Here is a 23,085-nt window from a genome sequence, read left to right as displayed (position 1 = left end):
GAGGTTTTGGTTTGGTGGTTTACCACGCTTGGTAGGCAGGTTAACAACCATAGTTAGGCTTTGGTGATATTTTATTTATTTTAGAGGGACGCTGCTGCCCCACCCTCGACCATTAAATCTCATTAGCCACAGTCTATGACATCCACGGGAAAGGAAAGATATGGTGATGAAGGAACCAATTCTCATTGTATATTTTCATGTGTACTTAAAATACAGTAAAACAATTAAATAAAAAGATGTCATAAAAAAGCAAGCATAAAACCAAGTTTTTCTTGTTTTAAATCCCCATAAAATATTTTATGTTTCAAAGGTGATCAGGCGATGAAAAAGTTTGAGAACCCCGCAGTATGGTTACCCCTTTATCCATACTATTATCCGATAGGGCTTCTACCGTAGGGCGGGCGGGCGGCGGGCGTAGTAAACAAGTCAGTACTCTATTGTACCGTGGACAGACAACACGTGTCGCGGCCAAACTGTCGCGTTTAAGTAACCAATCACTATAGAACTGAAGGCGAACGCGCGCGAAACTCGTCGTGACACTGAAATACATTGTGACTTGTAAGTATTACCATAGCCGATCACGATATGCCCTTAAATTACGTGAAACATAAAAGATTCATGCTTTATTCTAGGTGCTAATGCCGGCAAGACAATCGTTACACTTTGCTTTGATCTTTTATTCACGTGTCGTATTTGTTCGAAACTGTTCTAAAACTATTTTAAAAAAGTGAAGTATTTTCTAATGTGGCAATCGATTTTCTTTTTATTTAACTGTCATTTAAAAGAAACTACTTTATCATACATAAATTGATTGATCAGTAATATGATAATATTTTATATACGTAGTCAACATAAGAATAAGATAAGATAGTTTTTACACACTTGAAATAAATTGTCTTAGCCAAATACACACACTGTTACTTAGTGCATTAAATATTATTCTTATATCGGGATTACTGTGTTGTATACAATTACCAAACATCTACTATATATATGAATACTGATAATCTATAGGCGACCTCACCACATAGCTAGTGACATAAAGTGATCATAAAATTAATCTTTACGACATTCCGACCTTGCACGACGCTAAAATTGCCAATTATTTTAAGTGGATTCCACAAAATCTGGTAAAACTCTATTAGTTTATATAAAACGTAATTATTATAATCACACAATACATATTCCTAATTATTTTGCATTTTGTGATTTTCTGGAAAATTTCAATTTAATGTGTAAAATTCCATTTCAATTTAAAGTGTAAAATTGTATAATATTAACACCTCCTAAATACGAGTATGTCACGCTTCAAGTATTTTTATCGCATCTAATTTTATTTACACATTCCAATCGGTAACCTCCTATTGCATGCATTAATATTTAAATATAGTTTGAATAAATAATTATAGTTTATTATTTTTTACCTATTTATAATATTTTTTACCTATTTATATTTTCTTTAAATTTTGTAGTAACTTAAAAAGCATTTACACATTTAATTAATTAGAGACATAAAACAAAAATTATGTAATGACAATTATCAATCCAATAATCCAAAAAAAAATTGCACTACCAAAATCATATGAAAACTATAGTAATCGTAATAATATAGTGTCTGATTTTTTTGTACGATTAGAATGGTAATGAAGGACACGACCTGCCTTATGGAAAATAGTAGCCACCATCCAAAGATATGAACATCACAGAACATTAGATAATTAATTAAAACCAGTAGACATGTATTACACTGCTCCATCTAATCTCAAACTTAGCTTAGCTATAGACACCAAACATTTGTACATCTATACTTAAATCCTTTTTTTGGTTATAAATATATGTTTTATACATACATAGACAACACCCAGACCAATACAAACTAGCATCTGCAAACATACTTATCAGTGCAAATGTTTACATTATGCGAGATCGAACCCATGACCATCGGAATGCAAAGCGATGTGTTAAACCATTAGACCGATATGGTCAACATTGTATATTATATAAAATTCTAAGTATAGTATAGTAGTATAAGAATCTTATTTATTGCAAACTTAATTGTAGGCAATTTCCTCAATTTCAAGTTTTATCGATAAAAAATTCCCTTTACAAATTTATTTGTCGCAAAAATTCATTTATTGTGCGTTTGACCTCTCTCGGCCTTTTTAGCAGTACATATATATACTGATCAGGACTCCTAAAGTTAAGTTTCGAACCACAAGAGTCTCATGCAAATATTCAGAGACAGACTTTGTACAAAAGTCATTTGTTTGGGTACCTCTGTACCATTTATGTTTTTCTGACGTGAAGCAGTTGTATTTACATAAGTATCTGTATTTCAGTTTAAAGCGTGGAATATAAAATGACAGAGTTTAGAGGCATAACACCTTAGTCCTCAAGAATGGCAACACATGAGATATCATGAGCGACACAGTACAGTTTGTTATGTCCATGGTACTGTTCGTATCTATAGGCGACAGTTACCACTCATCATCAGGTGGGTCGTCAGCTTGTTTGCCATTCTAAGTTGTATTGTTAATTCCATTGTCAATTTTGGAAGAAAAATAATAGAATCTAATAGCCCCACTACTAGCAATTTACCTTAACAGGTTTATCTCCACTAAGTTCACCCTGGAAACCATCGTAGTTAATTCTTCATGAATTCATCACGATGAACCAACTGACCTGACTTCATCTTTTGCTGGTACTTCGTCAGCGGATAGCAATAACGCAGATGGGGCTAACATTCCATTTTCACCAAATACAAAATAATGTATAAAGTTTAATCAATTTTCTTTAGGAGCTCAGCGATTATTTTATTTTATTTCTCAAAACAACTGGAATCATTCCCTCTCTAGCATCTATAAGTATATATAGTACTTACATTATATAGATAGAGTTTTTTTTGATGAGTGAAAATGGTATGGGATAACGGGATACGCTGGCGGAGCACCAGTGAAGGGTGATAGATGAGAATGAAAACAGGCCAGTTAGCCCATCATGATGAATTCATCAGGAATTAACCATGAGAGTTTCCAGGGAGAACCGCGAGGAGGTCGACCTGGTTGGGTATATTGCTAGCAATAGGATTCTCAGTCTCTATCACTAACAATCCCTTTCCTCCCTATATAGATAGAATATCAAGCCTCAAATACGGGTCAACTTTCTGTCAGCTAAGTATGAAATTAGCTGATTCATTTTTTAATCAATGTTCTATATACTTACGCATAAAATATATATTGACGTATTATTTAATAAATAAAATGAGTGTTTACTCATTAAAAAGATGCAGAAATTATAAGACTAAATAAATATAGAAGTTACAAATTAATCACTCATAACTATTTATCACATAAAAATGTATAAAAAATTGACCCCTTTTTCTCGAAGCATTTCTATAGAGACAATATATATATAATCTAAGATATAGAATCTCATTAACTCTTCTAGCATCTATAAATATATTTATTAGGGCATTGAATTATTGATTTTTTTTAAATCATTACATGTATTAAAGATACATTACCTGTATCATAAAAGGATAAAAAAAAGTATTTGGTTCCTAAACTTCCGCACAAATTTAATAAGTTTTAAAATACGAACTCTAGATTCGATAGATTCGATTCTTTGTTCGTTCGATTTTTTTGTTGATATTAATTTTCCCTACATGTCTGAATGTATCAATACAAACTAATGACTAAATAGTATTACGTATAAATGTGGATGTAAGAAAATTAGGATATTACGTTGAAATATATAATGACAAATCAAAATATTTTATCCTCATTAAGGAATTCCATATTTTTACATGTACATGTGACTCAAATTCAAGGAAAGGACTTATTCACTCACATACCTAAAGGTTAAAAGTAAATTAGTAACAATAAAAATATGTAAACTCGGTTGGTTTGATAAGGCCCAGCCAACAATGCTATTAAAACAACACCGACTTTAAATACATAGCAATAAAATTGATACTGACTACTACTTATTTTATTGTTACCTAAGTGTAAGTAGGTACTTATGCAATTATGGTAGGTTGAAATCGAAATTGGGATGCAATAAGGAAAACAATAATGTAGGTTGCGTAATAAATACATTATGCCGATATAAGTATTTTTCTATGGGTGAAATGGAATGCTACCCTCGTTTGCGATATTGGTATATGCTGGCGGGCCACCAGTGATAGGTGAGGATGAAGTCAAGTCAGTTGGCCCATTGTGATGAATTTTGAAAAAATTAACTACCATGGTTTTTAGGGGAATCGCGTGGTAAACATCCTGACAGGGAATGTTGTTAGCAATGGAAGTGTTAGACCTAATTACTAACAATCCCTTTCTCCTCGATTCAAGTATTTCTTTAATTATTTTGGAATATTATTATAGGCTCTTAAAAAAGGCATTATTCAAACATGTACTTTGTGCATTGCTGAATTTATAAAATTATATCATCATAAGAACCATTAACGTATTTATGCAAAATATTAACAAGTTGTTCTGACGCTAAAAGGCAATAAACTTACAAATATTTCACATCTGTATTAGTTTCGTCCCGCCGGAGCTAATTATCTGCCATTTCTGACATAATTACCAAAAAAATCTTTCTTAGAACACTTTTACATTACAATTATGAGAAATCCCTGTGCAAAATATTATTACATCCAGAGGTTTGAATAGAACGTTATTCTATTCAAACTTATATATTAGTGTATTTACTAACTCATACTAATTTCCACTTTTATATGAACATATAGATTGATTTTTATTAGGTGTTTAATTGAATTTTTTTTTAATGGTTCCTATTGATTCCTATTTATTTTCTCTCTTTCCGTGTGTAGACAAAGTAGATAAAATCCTATTTGTGAAATCAATTCAGAGCCAATAAATACTGATATTTAACTTTTTTACCATATAAAATAAAAAAAAGAAAAAATTAAAAAAGGGAAAGAAAAAGGTAAAAGGCCTTAACATTTTTTTAAATAATAAACCTATTAAAAATCATTAAACTTGTAACCACGCCGAAATTTGCTAAAATTCCCAAAACACACATACAAAATTCCAACATTTATTATTTTCCTTTGTTTACGTAAAAAATGGGAATTACATTATAGTTTGAATGACACCACGGGAATCTATTGTAGGCACTATTTGTGTGATGCGTTCACTGTCCCATTAAAATTCATTAACCTGTCGCGTCAACCACACAATACCAACAACGAAAATAACCAAATATACTTCCCGTATTTGAACTCTATAGAAACGTAATAAAGATCATAATTATTCAGTTCACCTACTTTTGTATAAATACAGTTCGCAGAGGTTATTTAAAGCAGAACACAGATTGTTACAGCTGTCAGGGTGTGACATTGTAAAGCTTTGTCAGAAATAAATACCTAAGTACCGACTCTATTGATTACGTAAGTTATTTTCCGCAATTTTGCTATTTTGACAATGTTGCCGGGGGAATTTTTGGAAAAACCGTTTTCATTGCTCTTTTTAGGGTTCTGTACCTCCAAAAGGAAAAACTGAAACCGAATCTAGTTAATAATAAAATTTAATTGAAAGCTTTTCAAACATTTCCTGATAATAACAAATATATATACAACAATCCCTAAAATGGTTAATGGTTTATAAGAGACGTAAATTAATGATAATTTAGGTAAATTATGATAATTTTCACCAGCCATGATCACAACTAGACTGATGTAGCAACACCTCCACTTCTGTATTTTCCTCTACCCACTGTTTGTCATACATCATACAAATTGTCTACACACTGGACAGTTTTTTATTTTTATTATTATTGGAAGATGGGCTTTTTCAGGCAGATAAACCTGTAACCTGCGCCCTCTGTGACCTTTTGTACTCGCCCTTTTTTAAAGTTTGCTACGGATTCCTGTCAGTGATAGGAATTTTAAGACGTTCTTAGCAGCGATGTTTTTTATCTCTTCAAGTATAAAGTGTATTTTCTAAAAGAGATATCTCGTTTATGTATAAGTGGGGTGCAGCCACAAATTACGTGCTGTGACGTTTCTTCCTCACTGTAAGAAAATCTGCAAACAGTTTTTGGACGTGACCTTTGTTGGGTCCTGTGCTTATTAAATTTGCAGTGTCCAATGTAGAGCCCTTGTTAATACACACATATTATTAAGACAAAAATATTATTTTTACTCAAAATTAACCCTCAATTAATTTTCGAGTAACTAGACTACCATTCATCATATCAGCCTTTAACTGTCCGCTGCTGAACATAAGCCTCCCCCTTGGGGAGTTTTGCCAGTATTTGCCACGCTTGGCAGACGGATTGACAACCGCAGTCAAGCTTTAGAGATGTTTTAAGAAGGACGCTGCTGCCCATCCTTCGCCCTCCCTTAGTCGACTCTTACGACAACTACGGGATAGGAAGGGGTGGCCTATTCTATGCCGGGGCCACACGGCCAGACTACCATTAAGTGATACAAAATAAGATAATTCACAATGCTACGTTTCTTTACTTTGCCAACATTTTTCCATATTTTCATTTAGGCAAATTATTTTGTTTATTTCAAAAGTTGAGCGTAGTATTCCGACCACGAAATGAAAAATTTTGTTACATGTTAGACCGCGTGCTGGTAAATCGTTGCCGCCTGGCATTGTAATCCTTTTCAAATGTTTAACTAAAACAGGCGAGCTAACGTGCCTTTTATCTTTACAAAAAACAAAGAGTATTGCTGAAAAAGAAATATTAATATCAAAAAATTTCAAAGTTCAAAGAAATACAGAGCATAGCCTTCAAATAAGTGTTAAATTGAGCTGAACAAATAAAAAGAGACTAGTGCACCAAACTAGCAGGTAATTCCTGGCTTTACTTGTTAAAGTTAATAAGAAATACCTTATATTAAACGAAAATATCCAAAGTTTAACCATTGGTAAAACACAAAAAAGAGCATATTCCTTTTTAAAAGGCCGGCAGCACACCTGCAATGCCGTTGGTGTTGTGGGTGATCATGTGCGGCGGTAGTTACTTACCATCAGGTGAGCTGCACGCTCGTTTGCCCCCTGTGTTGTAAAAAAACCCTTATACAGGAGGAGCCTCCTCCTGTATAAAGGGGGTTGTCCAGCAATGGACAGTTAACGCTGGATATGACGATAATGATATTAATTCGAAAATGTTTTATAATATTTTTAATAAAAAAAGATATTTACAGAATAAAAGTGAATGCACTAGACATATCCTCCCACATTTTAAATTCGACGCGTTTGTTATTCATTTTTCAGTGCGCTTCAGTTAATAAGATAAAGCGATCAGCGAAAGGTCAATCTGAGATTACCGTTTGATATTCATACCAAAGTTCAAAGGGTATCCATTCTCATGTTTATTTATGAGTGAGTAATTGTTTGTAAAAATAAACAAATAAGGTCACGACTATAATTTCTAATGTGGTAGTCAGAGAGATTTATATTATTTTTAGCCGAGGATACAATCCAACATAGTAAAGGGCGAGCCTACCACTTTCTACAGTACAAGTTCTATTAATATTTGTAAATGCAAAAGTCTGTAAGAATGCGTCCATACATCGGATATTCGTTACGCTTTCACGCAAAAGTACTGAACGGATTTGAATGAAATTTGTTACACGGATAGATAGATATAGATAGCCTACCTTAACACATGCTAATAAATATATGTATGTTTATGTATATATTTGTTTGTGTATATGTAGTGTATATATGTTTGTACGTGATAATATCTTTATAATAGTGCGCCACCTATCCTTTGGTTTTTTCTTAATATCCTGTACCTTAAAAATTACTTTAAAAGGTTAACACTACTTTAAAAGGTTGTCTGGAAGAGATTGCTTAGCGATAAGACCGTTTTTTGTATCACTTCTCGTTAATATTTACTGTATTTGTTATTTTTCTTCTTACTTGGTGCAATAAAGTGTAAAATAAATAATAAATAATAGGATACTTTATATACTGATTCACGCAAGTGAAGCACCAAGATAATATTCTAAAAAAGATGTGAACGGGATAAAAAGTAGCCATGTCCTTTTCAATCCCAACATCACTACCATCTCAGCCATTATCCGTCCATTGCTGAATATAGGCCTCCTCCATAGACTGCAAGGAAGAATGGTCCGGTGCCCGCTGATGCCACTTAAGAACTTTTATTCCTTTCCATCCCAACGTTTATGCTAAATTTTATAATGCTTAATTGAGCTGTTAAGACTTCAAGAAGTAATAAACAATAACTCAAGATTAAGGCGCACAAAAAAGAACTTACTTTAATCGTTGCAAAGCAATTATTTTAATTTAATGTAACCAGTTATTTTGATTTAAAAACTAAACTTTTAAACCGATTTTGATAATATTTCTATATAACCAATCTGAAACCTTTCAGATAAAAACAAGAATTTTTCAAATAAGTTTATAATTGACAGGGTTAACAGAGAAAAATAAACATCTAATTGAGAACCTTCTCCTTTTTTGAAGTCGGTTGAAAAACAAACAAACAAACTCATTTTGACACCTACAATATTAGTATAGTAAAAAATATTACAATAACATTGTTGTACTCCTTCGAAATCCCTTATGAGAGCTTATAATCAAATAACTTTATTAAATGATCCTCCCTAGACATAACGGCCTAGCAACCCAGGTAATCCATTTAAGAAATAAAACATTACGTGACCTGACCCGTAAAATCGGAATTATGGCCAAATATTACCATAGACTAGAGTTGCCATCAATTAGGGCTACCCCGGACTTGACTCGTTCAAAGAACATCCGGTGAGGGTTCAAAGTAGATTTTTGTATACATTCCGTACTTTTAAAGTTTTGTTTGTATTTTTTTTTTGTATTCCGAGACGGATTTCAATTATTCTTTCTGTCATCGTTACCGTTTACTCCTATGTTGTTACCACATTAAGGTTATATTATTTTACTAGCCGTTTCCTGCGGCGTTGCTCGCTTCTTACTAGGTATTTCCCATATATCATTCCCATTGGAACTCTCATGAATCCGGTCTTATATTGTATTATATATTTAAATGAAAATAAACCTATAATATCTTTATAAAGTTTCAGCCAATTCAACTGATCGGTTATTTTATAGCATTTTATATGTGATTCTTTAGATTGATATAACTTTTATATATATATATATATATATATATATATATATATATATATATATATATATATATATATATATATATATATATATATATATATATATATATATATATATATATAAATTAAAACATACAGTAACAACAATAAGTTAATAACAATGTTTATGTAACGATTAAAATAAAACAAAATTTTAAGTGTAGTAAATAACAACACATTAGTGAAAACCGCTTTCAAATTGGTTAAGCTTAAAAATTTGAAAATTTTTCAATGTTTCGAGTTCTATTGCATTTATAAAGCCCCCCTACAATAGTTTTTCTTATATATCTTCCATGTACCGACAATTACGATCAATTACGATTTTATTATATGTATTGATTGATGATATACTAAAAAATATCTACTAGTTACTGAGTAAAATTTTCTTGTTAATACATCATTCGGCACTAAAATCAAATATGTTTTGTCTAATGTGTCTATAATATATTTAATCGATCATAAATTATTACATCCACTAAGTGTTATATATGACCTTATTTATTTATAATACTTGTACAATTTTTTAAAAATTCATGAATTTTTATAAATCAGTATTATTTTGCTATTGCCAAATTAGTATACTCCTGAAGATAAAGTTTTGAGACTGGTCGCATAGGTTAATAATGATAAAAACATTTTAATAAATATGATATCATATAGATTTATATATATATATATATATATATATATATATATATATATATATATATATATATATATATATATATAGAATCAATATAATGCAGTACCATTAACGAGTCACAACACAAACAGTAAATATATAAATAAAAATATACAATAGATGTCGCTGTTTTTTGTAGAGCAAAATATAGGGCTAATATAATATATATAACAGTTATTTGGTATATCAGTATATCAAATAGCTGTTACATATCAAAGCAGTTTTAAGCTCAAAATCCTGAAATTTGAACCTTTTGTCCTGTTTCGTTGATAATAGATGGCAACCCTAACGTAGACGCACTCGGAGACGTATTCCGAGCACGTTTGACGGCATGAGGCGCAGCCTAATTAAAAGCTATGGACGAAGATGTCTTGTGAGACACTACACATATACTTATTCACATTATGTTTAATACCTACGTGTTCGGATATACGAGACCTAAATATCTAAGTACAAAAATAATATAATATAAAACATTGCCTATTTAAACAATGTTTAACTAAACTTTCTTTGGTCGGTGTACTAATGTTTATTTTAAAATTTTAAATGTCAATATCTATAAACTATTGTAATAAAAATTTTGTAATAGATTCGGTATTGTGACAGATCTTAACAAATAAATTAAAAAAAAATCCTTGAAGGAATGAGTTAAACTCTTTATGGTTTCCTTCAAAGAATGATACAGATTATAAAGATAAAAAAAATTAATTGCAAAAAGCAAGATAAAGAGACAACAATGGGCAATCTTATTACTCTTCCAGGCAACCTTAGGTTGGAGAGGAGTAATTAATGTTGCGTCTGGTCAATGCATAGGAGTGAAAAAAATAGGACTAAAAGAAGAAAAATGGGGCTACGGATAATTTTTAAACGCAGTATAAATATTATATATATGTAAACATAATAGTATAACGAAAATAATATAAAAAAATATTTATAATATACCTACTTATATAAATAGTCAACAATTACTTAAATTCATAGAGTGGTATCCGTTATAACATTTACCCTATGATAACTTCTGATAGCCTTTCATTGCGATATAAAAATATATTACAAAATATATTTATCGATATTTATTTATACGCTGAGTATGTTTATTATGCTTAACGCAATTAATAATAAATTTGTTTATTTATTATTAGCCACAGAGATAATTAAAATATTATGAACAAAATTCAGGATACTCCTGTCTTAGACATGTTAGAATGGCAGACAAGCTGACGGACCACGTGATAGAAAGTGGTAACCATCGCCATGACATCACTAGACATGAACAGCGCCACAGACAGAATACACAATTACCATACGCATGAGGGGTACATGCGTTGTCATTCCTAAAGTCTATAGTGTTTCACCGTGTGGCCCCAACATAGAATGGGCCACCCCTTTTCTGCCCGTAAATATCGTCAGACACGACTAATTAAACCCGCCTACCGCTTGCCAAGTATGGCAACTATTGGCAAAACCCCCCAATAGGAGACCTATGTTCAGCAGTGGACAGTTAATGGCTGATATGATGATGACGATGATTGTGCTACAGAACTGGTTTTTGCTAGATGATAAATGAAAATAAAGGTCAAGTTAATTGGTCCATCGTGACAGTTTCCAAGCAAACCATGTTAGCCAAGTAGGTAGAACATATTGCTAGTATTTATTTATTTATTTATTACTCTTTATTGCACCATTAATAAAAATATACAATGACAAGTGAATAATTCAAGTGAAATACAATAACAAATACAGGTTGAAATATACACATAGGTATAATTTTTCGTGCATAAAATACAAAAATCTATAAGTTTACTTGTAAACTAGTAAAATAGTTAGGTACTAGTCTCCGTCGTTTACAAAACGGTTGAACTTTATCTTTTACATTAAAAATTGTACAAATAACGTAAGAATAATTGCATTGATGAATTTTTTTTAATGGATGATAATGGAATAGTAACCCCGCCTACGCTAATGGTATACACTGGCACCAGTGAGGGATAATAGGTGAAGATGAAGCAGGTCATAGCCCATCATGACGAATTCAATAATAATACAATCACGATGATGGACAAGGGGAACCGCTGGGAGGTCGATCTAATAGGGTATATTGCTAGCAATGGTGCAATAAACCTAATTGCTAACAATAGTTTTCCACCCGCATTGATGTAGTTACAAGTACATGTATTCATGCATTAATTGACATAAAATATTTCACAATTATCATTTATTGGGGTTCAATTCGTGTGCCGTGAGGTCAACCATCAAACTCCAATTAATATCGCTCGAATGCCTCGCCGAATACTAGCATCCAGTAGTCATTATCCAGTAGGGTTGTCGATCACTTTATTATATAAAATTTTTATTAAAAATTTAAATATATACATATGTATACATATCATAGCCGAGATGATGATGTATACGTATAGTCGTGTGGTCGCGATATAGAATGGGCCACCCCTTCTTATCCCGTGGATATTTTTTATGGGTGAAAATGGTATGGTAACCCCGCCTGCGTTAACGGGATACGCTGGCGGAGTACAAGTAAAGGGTGATAGATTAGAATGAAAACAGGCCAGTTAACTCATCATGATGAATTCATCAGGAATTAACCATGATAGTTTCCAGGGGGAACCGCGAGGAGGCCGACCTGGTTGGGTATATTGCTAGCAATGGGATTCTTAGTCTCCATTACTAACAATCCCTTTCCCCCATCCCGTGGATGTCGTAAATGAAAATTAATGGTCAAGGGATAGGCAGCAGCGTCCGTCTTAAAATATCACCAAAGCCTAACTGCGGTTGCCAGGGTGAAAGGAATTGTGAGGTTAGTCCCCCATTGCTATCAATATACCCTATCAGGTTGACCTTGACACGCTTGCACCTGGAAACTATCGTGACTAATGTATCGTTGAATTCGTCACGATGGGCTAACTGATCCGCCTTTTCATCCTCACCTATCACCTCTCACCAGTACCTCGCCAGTGTATCCCGATAGCGCAGGCGAGATTACCATGCTATTTAAACCCATCAAAAAGAAAAATAAACTGCAGTTGCCAACCCGCCTGCCAAGCGTGGCTACTTTTGTTAAAAGTTTCCAATAAGAGGACATAGGTCTCCTTGCAAATATAAATTGAATAAAGCCTGCAAATATAAACTAAAGTATTGAAAAATATTTCAAGTGTATTGCCGGTGGGTGGTATATATAATCTAATCGATATTAACCATTGAAGAATTATTTTTATATAGATATTGTTGATGCTGGAAATAGTTGTACAAAAGTCGATTGCTTGGGTACCTCTGTCCCATTCGTGTATCTACCGTGAAGCAGTTGTATTTGCATGGCTGTGTTTCGGTTTGAAGGGTGGAATATGGCGTGAATTTTATAATGGCAATCAACACGAATGGGACAGAGGTGTCCAAGCAAACGACTTCTGTACAAAGTCTCCTTCTAGTCGACCTAATATAGTATAACATATTTATTGATGACGGTTACCACTTTCCACTAGTTGGGTCATCAACTTGTATGCCATTCTAAGTTGCATAAAAAAAAATATCTATACCAGTAGACAATAACCACTTGACACTCTGAGATTACTATACGAGTATATGACAATATTGACAAAATGTTCGTCGACACCAAACATGTGACTTGACGTCGCAAATATTGACATAGCCACAGTTGCTCCCTTATCACCGAATGAAAACACAAGGCAGGCAACAACTACTGTAAGAGGATTAGGTACTTTATAAGAAATTCATTTTTTCCTTTGATATTTCAATATCCATACTCTAAACAGAGAATAATAAAAAAATATATTACAGAATATGGCATTCTTTACCAGCAGACGTTATGGGAAAGCAGATACTGATGACGAAATGTGATATTTATATAGAGTACGTAGATAATTTTCACAGTAACTTTTTCTCGGACAAATCCTCAAGGCAGAGGGTTGTGATCACCAGGAATGCTTCTCCGAACGAATAAGTACTCTTCAGGTTTCCCTGTCTTAGATTATTTTTTTATACAACTTAGAATGGCAAACAAGCTGACGGCCCACCTGATGAAAAGTGGTAACCGTCGCCTATAGACATGTACCCTATAAACAGTACCATTGACAACAGAGTATACTGTTTCGCCCATGATACCCCCCATGCGTTACCATTCCTAAGGACTCGGGTGTGATTCCTCTGTACCCAGTAAATTCACGCCATATCCCACCCTTCAATCCGAAACACAGCCATGCAAAATGCCAGGTCGGCAAAAAGGTACTGTAACAAGAATATCATGGACATACTATGTTTGTTGTTTCTAATTAAATCCGAAAGTCTTCTTCAGGGAGAGTACGGCGCTTTAGGTCACAGCGTCTCGCATTTTACCTACTGTACTGTCCTTAATAAATTGAATACTGTGATGGCCATTTTCCATTATTTAGACTGTGTTTCATTGTTAGATACTTATTATAAAAAAAATATTTTAGAATGACGTATAAAAAATTTTGTTCTATTGTAAAATATGAATATATTAGAATTTATTTCTACCAAACAACCAAATATTTTGACAACGATATTGATCGATATAGTAGAGTAGTATAGACTGTCATATATCCTTACTAATACTATAAATATAATAATGAGTTTCTTTGTTTGTTACCTGTTAGAGGCCTAACCGCTTAACTAATTACTATGAAATTTGGTATACACGTAATACATGGGATGGAGAATGTTACGGGCTACTTTTTATCTCGTTCCACGTAGACTAAGCTGCTGATAAAAACTAGTTAATAGTGTAGAGTCAGCTGATCATCAGTAATAAAATAAATGAATAGGTATATATATTTAATATAAATAATTAAATATTTTGTTTAACGGGATTAATTCTGAGTGATTACTAAATATTATTATAGCTCAGTGCAAATCAATCTAACCGAAGTCAACGTGCAGAGAAAGTTTGTGTTAGAAATTTTAAACTTTATTTAATTTTTGTACCCATGTTTCTTTGAGAAAAATGTTCAGATTCACTAATAGAACACTTAAAAGGGTATTAATATTTTTAATTTCATATATTCCTATATAAGCACAGTCGAAGTAGAATAGTATATTTCTTTTCTTTTTTTTCTTTTTATTCCATACGTTCAGTCATAGAACGGGTGTACGTGTGTATACAAGCGTGTGTAGTTTCTAATAACCTGTTATTCGATAAATTCTCAGGTAACGATGGGTAGCTGGCTCAGCTATTTGTGGTGGGGAGGCAACCCCGACCTACAGAACCCGCTGTCCGGTCTGACTAGACGCGAGGTGTACGCCGTACAGAAGTCATGGGCCCCCGTCTACGCAGACGCTGTGAACAATGGCACTGAATTATTGAAAAGGTAAACTGAATTAACCATGTACTACAATAAAGTAAATCGATAAATATGTTATTTCGTGATTTCTTTAATCTCATCAACAAATTCGACCCGTTTCATTTTGTAATAACATATTTTAACGTAAAATTAAATATGAGAATAAAATTCGACAATTGTTTTCCCGCCAAAAAGTTCGGTTTTAAAGTTATCCCTACTTGATAAATGAAATTATTTTATTATAAATAAGTAATATAAAGTAGTTTTTTTTATAATATTTATTCCTACTCATAGATATATTGGATGAAAGATAAGAAGTCTAAATTAAGCGTCGTAAATAAAATTACATAAAGTCCAAATTTGCTAACAGTTGTTTATTAAAGTATTTTTTTTTTGTGTTTATAAAATCATTATATTACAGGACACATGTTTAAAGCTCTTTTATTATTATGATGGAATATCGAAAGATTTCATATACGCAGTCTGTCCATATCCACTTGTATATAGGCATATTCACATAATATACGAGGTCGCCAATATTAGAGCGCAGTAACTCTATTTCTATTACCGTAAATCACTAAAATTTCAAGTACTAAAACATTATGTACCTATTTCGAAATAACTTCTGCGCTTACAGTTAAAGAAGTCTATATGTTTCATTTCATAAGTAACGAGCTTTTAAATTTACATCGTTATGTTATTCGACATGTATTTTCGTACTTACTAGTATACATGTTAGCGACATGTATTCTAAAGTTTGTATGTTGAAAACATATTGTTTTCGACGCGTATTCCAACATGTATTTTAGTTAAACTGATTTTGTGATATCTACGCAACTAAAATCGTCTTTTAAATCTACATGTAAATATCACATTAGAAAAATACTCCAATCTCTTTAGATATATATTTATTTTAATATATCAATGGTTTTTACCTTTCGTAAGTAACATTATTCAATTGAAAAAATATATAAAATAATCTTATATTACCATGAACTGATTTCGCTTTAAATATATATAAAACATGTAATACAGTGTATTTATAATTGATGAAAATGGAAAGGAAACTTAGGGTATTACCATACGCTGGTGGGATACGAATACCTAAGAGATAGAAATTTGATAAAAAATTTAAATAATGATTATGTTCGTGACTACACTAAATAATTATCAAAATATTACATACATTAGTGAGATAACTTAATTTCCCATGAATTTAAAACCTTTAGACATTAAAGATGAAATTAACAAGGATAAATCGACAAGTAAAAGTTAAGTTTCGCCGACATGTTTAAAAGAACATGGACGCCTTTTTAATGAGCCATGCCCCCTAGAAAATAATTTTAAATACACGAATGGATGCCAAAATTTAAGGAATATTTCTCTTTAACCTTATTTTTCTAGTGATTCTCAGTACTCTCTTCCTACCAAGCATTTCGTGCGCGATACAGCGTGTCTTCAATACACACACAACAACATACAATTGAATAACACTACCTTCATATAACATGAATGTAAATTCAATTCGGCTTCATAGCGCTGCTTTATGAATGGTTAACATCAATATCTATTTAATATATTGGTGTAACGAACTCGTCTCGACACGGGACTATCTACCAATTTTATTAGCATTATTGTATCGAAGAAAATATGATAGAATTTTATTTGAATTAAATAATGAAAACCATTAATCTCGAGATCATTATCATATTATTAATTGTGATTTAATTGTTTATGTGTAAATTTAATTTATATATAATTTGTCTAGTTCTTTTTTTTTTTTCTAGGAAAAATTTAATACTTTATAATTAATTACTGTTAGACTAATACTCAATAATATATGAACTTTTTTATTAATATTTTTACTGCATAAAAAAATATGGAATATAATATAATACCTTTTCGATATGTAGCAATAAAACTAAATGTAAACATAATACATTTTCTTACTTATAATATTTATTTAAATCGACTAGCTAAGCAGTTTTCCAATATGATCACCAACAGGAAAACATATTCAAGAGAAAAAAAATAAACGTAATAATGTACATATTAATATTATGTACATTATATCAAAATAATAATAGATTTATTCTTATAACAATTTTAACATAAATATTCCGTGGTTAACCAGCGAGAATCCAGCAAATTTAGTTATTATATACCACGTACGCCGTGTACGAGTATAATAACCTCACAACAAGATAAATGTAATCCAGAAGTCATGATTTATTGTGGCAATTTGTCCACAACCGCAGAAATCAGGACAATGGTGGGTGAAGCTGTATCCGAGTTTCCAGAAGTGGATTGCTGTTGAAAATTATTCCGTTAAATGCTTTGTTACTTATATTTTATTTATATAAAAACAGTTTCTGTTCAATACTTGTTTAATTTTTTTTTAATTTAACTAAAATTTGCCTGAGACTTAATACGCGTGGATTTCGAAAGTACGTAATAAAACATATACCAAATAATTTTCGACCTTCAAAAATTGGATGCGGTTTTCACTGTTTCTATGAATATTTAGTGCAGTAAGTGGTTTTTGCGTGACACAGGAACATACACTGTTTTTTTTTTTAATATTGTTTTTTTTTTCTTATTATATAGATCCCTTATTATCACATATTTAAGAAAACAATTACGATGAGAAACTATCAGACGTATATTTATCATAATTTTTTACTGTTATTACTTTTGCATAACCTTGACAGATTAGAAATTTAATATTTTTATACATGAATTTTATTTATAACTTATTTTGCTGTTGTGACTTAAAATTATGAACTGAACATATCTTATCTATAAAATATTAACCTGTTTCGGTTTAAAGATTTATTGCAATCAGTTCTCTTCTATACTTCCCATAATAAAGATTGTGACCCACAAAAAAAAACAGACTTCAATTGTGACAAAACCAATTATTTTGATCTGAAAGCTAAACTACTCAACCAATTTTGATAACATTTCTGTGAACCTAATCTGTACTCGTAAGTATGCGCCTTCAGATAAAAAAATAATTTTCCAAATCGGCGTAGAAATGACGGAGTTTTGAGCTAAAAAGAAAACATAAAAATAATAATACAACCAAATTGAAAACCTCCTTCTTTTTGAGGTCTGCTAAAAACAACAACGATTAGGGTCAATGCCCGATATCTAATGCCCGATAAAAAAGGAAACTTGAAAGTTCACGATATCGACAGCTTCGCCAGGTGGTCCCATTTTCAGCTCGAACTCCTCCGTAGCAATGGGATAAAACTTTTATCTTTTCCCCCGAAGAAACTTTTTAATTTACAACAAAACCCTTGTTAAATCATGACTTAGAGAGACTTGAACAATACATATTGTATTGAGAAGAATAAATTTATTTAAAGACTTAACTGAACCTTAAAAATTGTTTATTTATAGGAGTTTATAGACACTTTTTTTTAATCTACCGATCAATTTGGAACGTAGTTTCAATCAAGAACAATGAGGAAGACGCGACACTGTTGTACTCTTTTCTACTAATGTCAAAAGGTCAAAGAGGTTTTCAAATCGGTTATATTTTTTTATGTCTATACCTTCAGAACTCCATCATTCATAAAGCGATTTGGAAAATTATTATTTGTAGAACAAAATCATATCTTATAAAATGAGTTCTAGTTTTTATATGTTACCTATATAAAACTTATATATATATAAAAATTTTAAGACGTAGACATACAAAATTGAAACATAAATAGATCAATCGTAGGTAACTAAAGCCGTCCTAGCCAACTCGCTACGCCGCTAGCAGTTTCGATAACTAACTGAGCAATTTAATATTTGCAAAAAAATAATGTAGGCATACAATTATAGTATATATCAACTAAAATAGAACCTATTAATATAAAAATCTCGTGTCACGATGTTCATTCACATTAAACTCCGAAACCGCAAAAACTATATTAATGAAATTTGTAAATATAGCTTTTGCACTCATGCGAAGCCGGAATAGGACGCTATTAAATATTAAAATAACTATTAGTATATTATTCAACCTTATTATTATTTTCCAAAATATCATTAACTGTCCAGTGCTGAACAGAAACCTGCTTCCCCCTTGGAAGAGTTTTACCAGTAGTTGGTGATGTTTAAAGAGTGACGCTGCTGCCCATCCCTCGTCCATTTAATTTCTATAGTCGTCTCTTACGACACCCACGAGAAAAGAAAAGTTGGCCCATTTTATGTATATATAGATAAATTTTCCAAAGAACCTGAACAATACGAGTAGTTATGACCACAGTTCAAAAAATTCAAGTCTTAAAAATTTGAGCTTTCGCCTGTTAACTAAAGCCAAAACATTAATTCAAAACCACAATGAAATTTGTGATAAAATGAATCTGGTTAGCTTCTGTCTCACGCAATTTATAGGTCAACCGCATAGATTTATTACGTACTTACACGCTATACTTAGTATAATTACACGTGTAGTTCAGGTCCAGTGCCAAATTTAATTTACAATGTCAACAAAATAGAGGATATATAAAAATGATTGTTGAGAACCCAAACATAAATTGCTTATTCGTTCATAAAAACTGCTACAGTGTTTTTAATTAAAAATTATATTCATTCAGACCATTTATACATATATAACATTAATTGCAATATTTTGTTTTATTTAACACTTTATTGCACCTATATGGACTTTTGGAGGATTTTCAATAAGCATAGTGGAGTACAGAAGGCGGTTTTATTGCTAAGCAATAAGATCTTCCAGACAAGATTTGTGCCCAAAAGAAGGAATAAAAAATATTGCATTAATATTCTATATTGAAATAAATTTCAGAATTTATATATTTATTATAATTTGAGAACAATAAACTTACAAAATATAAAAGCTAATGCTCTACCAAAAAATAACCGTAGCTCTACTATAAGAATTTTCGCTCAAAAATAGATAAAGCAATTATTTTATATTGATAATGGATATTTAATTTATTATTTATAATTAATATTAGATTGGGACAGGAGAAAAAAATAACGTTAATCGTGTCAGCTAATAATATAAAAAATTATAGTGACATGATAGTATATTGGTAGACTACGTACATAAAGGATTTTAACAAAACGGAACACAAAAGTGTCTTAAATATATCCCTTATTCTGTCGTAGGTAATTTCCACAACAACTACCTATGTATCAATAACTATGTCTCTATTTCTACTAGTCATGGATTAAACGAATACCGATGTTTATGTTAAGTTCTTCTGGACATGGATAGCAAGAGAAAGTCATTATCTATTTCGATATCGCCCATATCGGTCTAATATCTATTTTCGAATATGTTAAAAGTCTATTGTCTAATATATTTTTTTAGACAACAGACTTTTAACATATTCCTCATTGGGCAGGTATATAGATATTGTAACTAAAATATATAGATATTGCTATATATACCCCTAGTTTCTACCATACAATCAAATTATCATTCGTTGTTACAGATTCTTCCGAGCGTACCCCGATGCAAAGGACTTCTTCAAAATGTTAAAGAACGTGAACGAAGATGAATTTTCCGAGAACATACAGTTCAAGGCGCACGTAATTAATTTGATGACGTCACTAAACTTGGCGGTTGTGAACCTGAACCAGCCAGAAATAGTCGCCGCGATGATGGTCAAAATTGGAGACTCGCACAAGAGAAGACAAATCAAAGAAAAAAATTTCCACGTAAGAATAATCCAGTCTTATTCATCGTCACCATGATTTCAGCCTTTCATTGTTCACTGCTGAACCTCCTTAATATTTTTTTTTTAATATATGAAATCTAATAATGAATCTACTGGTTCACGCTGAAGGCATAAGGGATGATAGATGAGGATAAAGTCAAGTCACTTCGTCCATTGTGACAAATGACTAATTTACCAGATATTAACTGCGATGGTTGGGGAAAGGGATTGTTAGTAATGATTTTAAAATCCTTATTGTTATTTATTTATAGATTACTCACCACACTTACAATACCCCAAAACGTGTAGTGAGCCATAGATTTATTTTTCAAACTTAAAAATTTTGAACAACATCAGTTATCAATGTGATAGGGTTATCAGGTCAACTTCGACTCGTTTCCCCCTAGAAACCATCGTAGTAAATTCTTGCTGACTTCATCACGATGAGCCAACTGACCAACTTTCATCCTCATTTATCATCTCTCCCTAGTGCCCAAGCCAGCATAAACCGATATCTTAGGCAGAAAGTGCATATTCCTTTTTAAAAAGCCGGCAGCACACCTGCAATACCGTTAGTGTTGCAATATAGGGCATATATCAGGTCGACCTCCACGTGGTTCCCCTGGAAACCATCGTGAATAATTCTTGTTGAATTCGTCACGATGGGCTAACTGACCTGCTTCATCCTCATCTATTATCCCTCACTGGTGCCCCGCCACCAATCCATTCTCACCCATTAAAAAAAAAAATACCGTTAGTGTTGTGAGTGATCATGGGCGGCGGTAAGTGACTACACTTACCATCAGGTGAGCCGCAAGTTTGCCCCCTGTGTTTAAAAAAAATTCACCATTCCATTTTAATCCATTAAATAAACCTATAACTAGGGTAACTATGGGCAAAAAACAAAGGTAGAATATTCTTAAAAGGTTTGCTGTTGCTGATGTTTTGGAGTATACATATTCAAAACACTTGATGCTCTTTCTACACTTTTAATTTAATAATGTTTTATATTCAACAGGACTTGAAAGAAGTCATCGTGAAAATGTTCATAGAAGTGCTCAAATTAAATGACTCCACTCTCGGCGCTTGGGCTAAAACAGTAGACTTCTGGTATAAAAATATCTTCTACGCTTTGAACTCGACGGAAGTGAGGTAACAGCTGTACAGAATTAATACATTTGTAACAAATTTACAGCTGACCAAAGTTTCGAGTAAAATAATAAATCATTAGTCATTTATTTGATAAAAATGAATCATTAGATTTACAAATGAGTTTTACGGTCTCCGATATAAGAGTATTGATCACCACAATGTTATAATATCGTAGAGAAACGAGCATACAATATCGAATCTTTTACGTCTTTTTGCTGATTTTTTACATACAATTTTTATCAGTTTTATATAATTTTACTAAGATGGCAATGCATTAAAGGCGTATAGGTACTGAACATCACAGTGTACCTTTACCAGTGTATTCATCCTCATTACTTGGCACACTATCACTGTTCGTGCATCCCGTTCATTTCTACCTCGTACATCTTGGTTCTGGAACAAGCTTCCGTCTTCAATTTTCCCCTTACAATATAATATGGGGCATTACGTAAATTTACCTACAGACATTTAAAAGGCTGGCAACAAGCAACGCCTCTTGTGTTACAGGTGTTCATGAGCGACGGTAGCCGCTTTCCATAAACCGGTGAAACCGGTAAAACGGTGGACCGTCTGCTCGTTTGGCTTCCTAACAATAATAAATTCTGAAATGGTCATGGTGCAGTTTATGTTTATACACAGTGGTTACCACTTTCCATTAGGAGGGCCGTCAACTTGTTTGCCATTTTGAAAATAAAAAAGAAAATAAATCTAGTCAATAAAATAATTTTTTACCATGAAATTTTAATTCCTACGTATCTCATAAAATTCCTGGTATCATTGTTTTCCTGCCTGACTGAAGCATAAGAGGCTTGCTTCTTTTAATGTTTTGTCACTTTACTTTTACCCATATTTTGCATTTATGTAGCATGGTACCTCATTTTTCATGTCCTACCATTCACACTACCTAATAACAGAACAACTCTTAAAATTTAACGAAGAAATTTGAATAATATGTAGGTTGAATATACAGGTAAAATATTACCTATAGATATATCTAACTTCATGTCAAGTCTCTTATAGGCATAGAAAAAAAAATGTGATTGAATATTAATTGGAGACCGAAAAATATCAAATTTATTATATTTT

The 23,085-nt window shown here is 32.1% G+C and overlaps 1 protein-coding gene across 1 annotated transcript; it reads left to right on the top strand.

Annotated features, from left to right (window-relative positions):
* The first annotated feature begins 405 nt into the window (after positions 1-405).
* On the top strand, positions 406-23,085 carry LOC113519337 (cytoglobin-1). The gene is made up of 4 exons (XM_026904395.3): positions 406-558; positions 15,027-15,187; positions 20,623-20,848; positions 21,866-23,085. The coding sequence occupies exons 2-4, from the start codon at positions 15,033-15,035 to the stop codon at positions 22,001-22,003; spliced, it is 519 nt and encodes a 172-aa protein (XP_026760196.1). The 5' UTR covers positions 406-558; positions 15,027-15,032; the 3' UTR covers positions 22,004-23,085.

This window comes from Galleria mellonella, unplaced genomic scaffold, assembly GCF_026898425.1.
Source record: "Galleria mellonella isolate WM207_F2 unplaced genomic scaffold, CSIRO_AGI_GalMel_v1 utg139, whole genome shotgun sequence".
Taxonomy (NCBI): domain Eukaryota; kingdom Metazoa; phylum Arthropoda; class Insecta; order Lepidoptera; family Pyralidae; genus Galleria; species Galleria mellonella.
The sequence above is the reverse complement of the archived record's forward strand: the minus strand, read 5'-3'. Positions and strand labels throughout refer to the sequence as shown.

Coding starts and splice junctions, on each gene's coding strand:
- LOC113519337 (XM_026904395.3), top strand. CDS start 15,033: ATGGGTAGCTGGCTCAGCTATTTGTGGTGGGGAGGCAACCCCGACCTA. Junction 15,188..20,622: donor GGCACTGAATTATTGAAAAG/GTAAACTGAATT, acceptor TCGTTGTTACAG/ATTCTTCCGAGCGTACCCCG. Junction 20,849..21,865: donor TCAAAGAAAAAAATTTCCAC/GTAAGAATAATC, acceptor TATATTCAACAG/GACTTGAAAGAAGTCATCGT.